The sequence below is a fragment of the Sardina pilchardus genome, chromosome 7 (genome assembly GCF_963854185.1).
Source record: "Sardina pilchardus chromosome 7, fSarPil1.1, whole genome shotgun sequence".
NCBI classification, from domain to species: Eukaryota; Metazoa; Chordata; class Actinopteri; order Clupeiformes; family Clupeidae; genus Sardina; species Sardina pilchardus.
The window spans coordinates 18776639-18785227 of NC_085000.1; the positions used below are offsets into that span (position 1 = coordinate 18776639).

At 45.8% G+C, this 8589-nt stretch overlaps 1 protein-coding gene across 2 annotated transcripts in view; it reads left to right on the forward strand.

Moving 5' to 3' along the window:
• LOC134087519 (probable phospholipid-transporting ATPase IIA) overlaps nucleotides 1–8589 on the forward strand; it is a 39507-nt gene that overhangs the window by 13568 nt on the left and 17350 nt on the right. Inside the window, exons 11-16 of one of the 2 annotated variants that reach the window (XM_062541062.1) lie at nucleotides 1074–1234; nucleotides 1867–2009; nucleotides 4232–4344; nucleotides 5244–5357; nucleotides 5620–5829; nucleotides 8412–8573. In XM_062541062.1, coding sequence (XP_062397046.1) covers nucleotides 1074–1234; nucleotides 1867–2009; nucleotides 4232–4344; nucleotides 5244–5357; nucleotides 5620–5829; nucleotides 8412–8573 — 903 coding nt within the window. The remainder of the gene's footprint in view (nucleotides 1–1073; nucleotides 1235–1866; nucleotides 2010–4231; nucleotides 4345–5243; nucleotides 5358–5619; nucleotides 5830–8411; nucleotides 8574–8589) is intronic. The other variant, XM_062541063.1, reaches the window with a different exon arrangement.

Sequence of the window (8589 nt, forward strand, 5' to 3'; positions counted from 1 at the left end):
ATATGATCAAATAAATAGGAGATTTAGTAATCAACAAGGTTAGAAATTATGATTTTTAATTGAAATATGATCTATTTTTGAATCCTCCAACATCATCTTTTGAATTTGTCTGAAATCTCACATCCTTGATCCAAACACCTCAAAGTGAGATTGGCCTGTCCATGAAGCGTTGTCCATTCTTCTGTCCGTTGTCTCCAGATTCTTTTCTTTGTCCAGTCTGTCACATGACCGTGACATTCCTCACTGTTATTTGTGAGTGGTACTTTTGGTACTACTGGTACTATTTAATGAAGCTGCTAGTCAGTGGTGTAGTCTACAGTAGTGTACGTGATACACAGGACAATGCAGGCAAGGATACGTATTAACATTTGGGGTTGATCACAGTATACCCACTACATTTAACTACTACACCACAGTATATCCACTACAGCTAACTAGACAACTTCACTGCTGCTAGTTGAGAGCCTATGGGGCATTAGTTAGTCAAACTAGACACTATAATGTGTTAGTCTTCGCTAGTGCCTCCTACTCCTCTTTCCATTCTGGTTACAACCAGTTTGCGCTGTTCTATGAAGAGAGTGCTGCAGCGTTGAACGAAAACTTCAGTTTCTTGGCAGCGTCTCGTGTGGGATGGCGTCCATTTCTCAGAACATGAATAGATTGATCTTTTTCATGAGAAAAGTCTTTGTCTCTAACCATTTTGAGCCGGCAGTTGAATTCAGCTGCTTATGCTTTAGATACCCAGCTGATTTAAAAAGGTCCGTTGCATTGCTTCTTCCATTAGCACACCCGTTTCTAAAAGGGTAAACGTCTGCCACTGGAACACAGGACTCATTGTTGCTGATAAAGACTATGTAAACATTCAATGCTACTTTTTCTAGATAAAATAGTTAGTTGTAACAATTACAATGTCTATTGTGTTTTGATTCATTTTCTGTTATAGTAACGGACAAGCGGTTTCTTTTCTTTCAGAAACAATGACATTTATTCGTAACCCCAAACTTTTGAATGGCAGAGAATAGACTAGCGATTCATCCTAATGCTATTGGCTGACTGCTATGCTTGTGTTCTAGATTGGCCTGTTTGACCTGGAAGTGAATTGCCTGACCAAGATCCTGTTTGGGGCATTGGTGGTAGTGTCCCTGGTCATGGTGGCCCTGCAGCACTTTGCCGGTCGCTGGTACCTGCAGATCTTCCGTTTCCTGCTGCTTTTCTCCAACATTGTGCCCATCAGGTGGACCTCTTATCATACACTCTCACATGTCAACACACACTCTTATTTCCCCCATATGCATGCACAGGCTTTTACAGGCACTCACATTGTAGCACCCTCACTTCCCTTGGAACACCTTAGAACGTAACAACCAAGCTTAATTCTCAGATACGCAAATAAATGTTTGTAGCGGGGTTGGGTTGGGTAACATCACTTCTGTTGACATTCAAACAAAACAGAGAGCTAGCTTGCTACTCCCTCCCCCTCCCTCCTGTCCTGTGCTGTTGAAACTCTCCTAAACACGCATAGATAGATAGATAGATAGATAGATAGATAGATAGATACTTTATTGATCCCCAAGGGGAAATTCAAGAATGCATAGCGTTTGTAGTTGTTGTGTTTTTTTTTTTGGTCCAGGCTTGACCAAGTTGTTTTTGTTGCCGTTTTTTGGAGCCTGGGCTGCCTAGAGAGACTGTGTTTTTAGTGTATGCTGGACTCATGCAGCTAGCGGATGGTCAAGTGATGTTTGCTGTATGTGACAAAACATGTATTAGCCGCATAACATCACTTATGGAGCACCTTTAAATGTGCATGTTCATGAAATGCAGTTCAATGGAATGCCAATGTGTGACCTTTCCTGCATGTTGTTTCAGTTTACGGGTCAATTTGGACATGGGAAAGATGGTGTTCAGCTGGATGATCCGGAAAGACTCTAAGATTCCTGGAACTGTGGTGCGAGCGAGCACCATCCCGGAGCAGCTGGGTCGCATCTCCTACCTGCTAACGGACAAGACAGGTGAGAGACTTGTCCTCGGACATCCCGTGAACTCAGCTGTGGCGTGCTTCAAACCCTGCAGCTTCAAACCCTGGTTTTATGCCCTGCCGAAGACCCAGTGAGGGTTGAAACCGGTCGGCGTTTTTTTGTCATGCCCCATCTTAAATTAAAGGTTTTAAACTTAAACTTATTCCTTGGCTCAGTGCGAGAGTTGTCTGAAGGAGACCATAGTGGCTACTACATAAATTTTTTCCTACAGCACCCCAGCCTTATGCTCACAATCTTGAGCTGTTTGACGTTGCACGATACAGATAGAACCCGTGTGAAACAAATCTGTGTTCATAAGTCTGAAGGTGGCTGCAAGATCACGTGCTTGTTTCCAGGCCCTATATGAAGTGTGCGTGAGCAACAGGGCTCTCTGATCTCGTTCAGTGTGTGTGTGTGTGTGTGTGCACTTATGAGGGACAAAGAGAAGCAAAGAGTCAGCAATCTGCTTGGCTTTGAACAACAAGCAGGCGCCGATATCTCCGCATCGATACCGCAGCCGTCTGTGTTTTTGGAAAATAACAGTAGACAGACGTGCAAAAAAAAAGTAGAAGTGGTCTTTTTTTTTTTTTCGGATGCACATCTCCGAGGCGTGGGAGCGCGTAGCGGCGTGCGGTTGGGCAGAAAAACCGTAAACACGAAGAGCGATACGTGAGGGAGGGGAGGGAGTCAGATCACCTGCGCTGTCGGCTTTCTCCTCCGCTCATATCAGTAGTCATATCGGAAGTCCATGCGGGCTCATCGAAATGCAATCGTGTTTTGCAATCAGTTTTTATTTCGTTTCTGCCTGCAGCCTTTCACAGTGCCATGGGGAGGCCAACGTCAAAGTCACAATAAGTTGTCATTAATCACCACTTACAGTAAGATGGAGGAGCCATTTTTTCAGTGTGGAATATCTCCACAGGTTTAATGAGAGAGTTGAAGATAATCATGGTAGTCCCCACACCAGAGAGGGGACACAGGCTACATGGCAGATCGGGCATTTCTGTGTTAAGCCCAGGGTCAGAGAGGAAGATCACATGAAATGGATGAGAAGTGAACACATGGCACTGAAGACAGGGAGTGAGAGGGAGTCAGTGAAGAGTGTGAGAGAAGGGGTGAGAGAGGAGCTCTCTGAACTTCCTCAAACCCACCGCTGTTGCCGCAGGCAACGCGCAGATGCAGTCATGGTGGGATGGAGGGAGCGCTCGGAAGAGAGCGTTGATTTATACACGTGGATCAGCAGAGCTCTCTGCGGAGGACAGACGGGAACATGGGAGCCACCAGGATGGCGTTTGTGATTTGTGGAGGCTCTACATGGTAGCAGGGGGCCCAAACCCTCCCCCCACCTTTGGTGTGTGTGTGTGTGTGTGTGTGTGTGTGTGTGTAAAGGTTCTGAAACCAAAGCTCACTGTCAGCTTTCATCTGTACTCACACATACACATAGCATGCTTTAGAAGTGTAGACCTCAAAGTGAAACTCTGCCTCCCGAAATTTACGATGCTCCCTTCCTTATAAAATGATCTCTTTTACCTCTGCACTTTGAGTAGATTAACTGCCTCCAAATGTCAAAGGTCACACTAATGTATGGGAAGAACCTCTAGAAGTGCTACTGAAACACTACTGTGTGTGTGTGTGTGTGAGTTTGTGCGTTCGTGTGTGTGTGTGTGTGTGTGTGTGTGTGTGTGTGTGTGTGTGTGTGTGTGTGTGTGCCTGTGTGTGTTTGTGTGTGTGTGTGTGCCTGTGTGTGTGTGTGAGTGTGTGTGCGTGTGTGTTCCATTCTCTTGTGAGTGTGTGCAGGAGCGGAGATCAAGTAAGGCGTTAGAAAAGCGCCCCTGAGCTCTTGTGGCATTAATAAGCAATTATAAGCCATCAGTCTTGTCCAGTGCGTAATTGGCCTCCTAGTCAGCCATCTGGGGTTAACATAACTCAAAGCTTGCCCTCACCGTGAGCTCAATCAGAACCAGGCCGGCCTCATTAACTCCTCTGTTACCCCAGCCGCACTCCAAACCTCAGCCAGAGTCAGGACTAGCTGTTAAAGTTAAGAAAAAGGCAAATATGGGGCCTGGATTTTTTGCGCATATTAGTTTTGTGTACTAAGCGGCACTCTGAGGGGTCTCGAGCGGTTTATTGGACTCCAGACATGCAGATGATTTTTAGGGGTGGTCTGTGGGGCTTAACGGAGGTGTGCCATCATGGCTCTGTGTGCTCCACTTCAGGCACCCTGACCCAGAATGAGATGGTGTTCCGCCGGCTGCACCTGGGGACGGTGGCCTACGGGATGGACTCCATGGATGAGGTGCAGAGCCACGTGTTCAGCGCCTACACTCAGGTGAGACGCTCTCTCTCTCTCCCACGCAACACATCAGACACACACACATTGTCGCCACTCGCTCGCCTTTGTCTTGTCCGAGAGCAGCAGAGCAGCACACGTCAGATGTGCATTCGCTCGCCCAGGCCAATGTTTCCTGACCCTCGCCGGCATTTTCTTTTTTGTTCCTGGGTCAGAGGTCACAAGGGCAGGAAGCAGGATTAGCTCGATGCCGGACCTGTGCAGGGCTAATTTAATCACCACCATTAACCTAAGAGACATGTATGCTAAAAATAAGAGCCGGAGAGAGTTGTGGGTTAAAAGTTGATATTTTCTCACACATCTGGTAGTGTTTACACCAACACACACCCACTGTCTGCTGATTGGGTCACAAACATGCTCTTTGAACAGTGGCCTTTTGATCAATCTTCCAGTGGCACAGTCACTGACATTGTTTTAATGTAGTTGTGAATATGCCAGTAGTGAGAATGAGCTTTTTCATCTTTTTGTTTTCTGTAAAAAAAAAATTAAAAAAAACTTCTCTCTTTGTTGAGCTGAAGAAAAGTTCCTATCACGGTAAAGAAAGAGGCAGACTCACCAAAACACATAGCATGAATCTATTTTCTATTTGCAAGCCATTGCAAGACTTTTATTTTATACAAGTAATGTATTTATGGCCTTTAGTTGTGTTTCCAGTGTTCACCCTTTCCATGTCTGGTGTATTGTATTAATTCCTTTATTCTTATACATCACTTACTGCCCTTATTCTTTTTTACTGTTTTGTTATGTTATGTTATTGTTGAGTGTTGTACTTGAGTGCAAAGATGAAACGGAGTCAAATTCCTTGTTTGTTACGCAAACCTGATTCTTTTTTTTGTTTTAAGTATATGTTTGTGGGCTTTTTGCCTTTATTATAACAGGATAGTGAAGAAGTAGACAGGAAACAAGTAGGAGAGAGAGATGGGGAGGGATCGGGACATGACCGCAGGCCAGATTTGAACCTGGGTCCCCGTGGGCACTCGGACCCGCACATGGTATGAGCGCTGTAGCCTGCTGCGCCACAGCGCCCCCCAAAAAAGCTGGTTCTGGTTCTGGTTCTGGTTCTGGTTCTGGTTCTGGTTTTGATTCTGACTCTGACTCTGATTCTGATTCTGATTCTGATTCTGATTCTGGTTCTGGTTCTGATTCTGATTCTGATTCTGATTCTGATTCTGATTCTGATTCTGATTCTGATTCTGATTCTGGTTCTGATTCTGATTCTGATTCTGGTTCTGATTCTGGTTCTGGTGTGTCCAGCCTCCTCATGACCACCTGGCCGCTCGGGCTCCGGCCGCCACCAAGGTGCGGAAGACCATCAGCAGCCGCGTGCATGAGGCGGTGAAGGCCATCGCCCTGGTGCACAACGTCACGCCCGTCTACGAGGCCAACGGCGTCACCGACCAAGCGGAGGCAGAGCAGCACTACGAGGACACCTGCAGAGTGTACCAGGCCTCCAGCCCCGACGAGGTTTGGGCCACACACACACACAACACACACACACACGCGCAGACACACACACACAGACACACACACACACACACACACACACACACGGCACACAGACACACACAGACACACACACACACACACACACACACACACACACACACACACTTTTTCTTTTTATGACGACAGACAGGAATGCATGTCAGAAGCAGATGTGCTATCTCAAGGCAAACATAAGAGAGAAATATATGAGAGAAGAACAAGAAAGGAGGAGAAGGGAGAAGGAGGAGCTGAGAAAATCTCAAGCAGAAATAGTAAGCAGTGACATTGTTGAGGAGGTCAAAAATTGTCCAGTTCCAGACACTTCTTCTCAAGTTGATCCTGACTTTCGAGGCTCCAGTCAGCTTCCACCACAAAGTTTTCTCTCTCATATGCCTCATATTTTGTGCCAGGGAAAATGTACAATGTTCACTAACAAATGTAAATGTTAGACTTTCAAAATACATGCAGCTGTTATGTTTTATTGTAAACAGAAGCTAGATATGTTATTATTTGACGTTATTAAATTTAAATGTAGTGTAAAGACCATTTTTGGAAAGTAGCCACAATCATATTGTCAAACTGATGGTGCATTGTGGTACCCCTAGAATCATTATCAATCTTCATCAAACTTCATATTTGTTGTTTATTCATCAAATGGCATAATATTATCCACCATAGAATAGTTTTTGAGAGAAAGAGGGGCACTTGATGCGCCCTAATACACACACACACACACACACACACATGCACACCCCATTACCCCCCACACACACTCACAAGTGAACAGTGATCTAGTTATCATTCTCCTGTGGGACTCCAAAGTCCACAGTATAGTATAGTGTTGATAGCAGGTATGGGGTGGTGCTTTGAAGCAGGATGTTAAGTATGAGCAGGATTGTTTTGTTTACTTTTAGTTTATTCGATTTGGTGGTACTAGGAACTGAGGCTTTTGATTCCAGTACAAACAGGCATCCATACACAGAGGACAGACCTTTCACTCTCTTTCTCTCTCTCTCTCACACTCACAGACACACACACACACACACACACACACACACACACACACACACACACACACACACACATACACACATACACACATACACGCGTGCACACGCACAGCCTTGATCTGTCCAGGGCCTTTTAGGTACAGGAAGTGGGCTTGATTTATGTCCTCCTTTTATAGCGTGGATTTCCTAAACGTGGCTGTAAAGGACCTTCTCAGCTCTGCTCCCTGAAACTGCCACTTGTCTCTCTCACCCCGCGGCCCTCACGCCCCCAGCCCCCCCCTCTACACTTTATTCCAACCCCAACATCTAGAGTCACCTTTAATGCACACAGGCAAAAGGAGGCGTTAGTGTGCGTAGTGAAGTGAGAGAGTGTGTGGTCTGTTAGCATGCTCTTAAAGTGACATTATTCACAGTACTGAGACCGCTTGTGCTCCAATGTCTGCAAAGGAACCTGGGAGACTAGCCAGTGTATCTCCAACCAAACCCATATCTCTATGTCTATGGATTCGAAACGGTGTTTGTGTGTTGTTCTGTGTATGGGAAATCATGCGATGAAGTGAAATGGTATGGGTTTTGGTGGGCTAGGCCAGCGTTAGGGGAGCATACAGTACATTGTGTAGACAGATATGAGCAGAAGCTGTCTGGGCCTTGATGTGGGTTCCTGCTCTCCTCCACCTCCTTATCTCCTTCATCTCCCTCTCACCAACATTTCAGTTGCTATTTGATAGCGCAGCAGGAAGTCTAAATATAGAGGCCAGAGGACTGTTCGTGTGTGTAGATGGTACCAGTTAGCAACAGGTGGGAAGCTGTTTGATGGAAAGGAGGTGCGTGCAGAGGACTTGGACATCTTTCCTACATACTATAACTGAAATATGAACAGATGGCCTGTATGAAGGAGCATTGTTGTGTGACAACATGTTGCTCACTGTTTTTGAAAAGACACACAGAACACACAGACTGTGGTTTCCAAGGCGCTATTAGAGTGTGTGCATGTGTTTGTGTGACATGCCACTCTCATGGTCTACATGGTCTACTACGAAGTAATATGGTCCCTTTTAGCATACAGTAGCCACACACACACACACACAAGCACAGGGAGGCAGAGGCTTGAGCAGCCGTCATCATCCCTCTATGGATGTCCCTCACAGCTGAGGCCTCTGGAGCAGATCCACTGGATCTATCTCCTCCGGAGTCAGCACAGATAGATGGACTCTCACATGTCAGTCGTCCATACAGAACACATCACTGCCAGGGAGCGCATTTCAAATCTCTCCTACCAACTCCATTATAGCACAATGTCTGTTACACAACACAATCATACAGCATTCTAGTTTATTATGTCGGATATTCATATGCCACGTATATATAACACGTGGTGATTTACCATTAAAAACTTCATGTTCTCTTTCCTGACATACGCAACACCCAGTTTTCATCACTTTTTGGATGTGCGTGCGATACTCTTTTGCATGGATATTTATATGGCAACAATGTAACTAATCCATGATTGAATGTTTAGGTGTAGTGAGTGATGTGTGTCTTGGGTCACAGGTCTCCCTGGTGCAGTGGACAGAGAGCGTGGGCCTGACGCTGGTGGGCCGCGATCAGTCCTCCATGCAGCTGAGGACCCCTAGTGGACAGATCCTGAACTTCACCATTCTTCAGATTTTCCCCTTCACCTACGAGAGCAAACGCATGGGCATCATTGTGCGGGTGAGAATGAGGAACT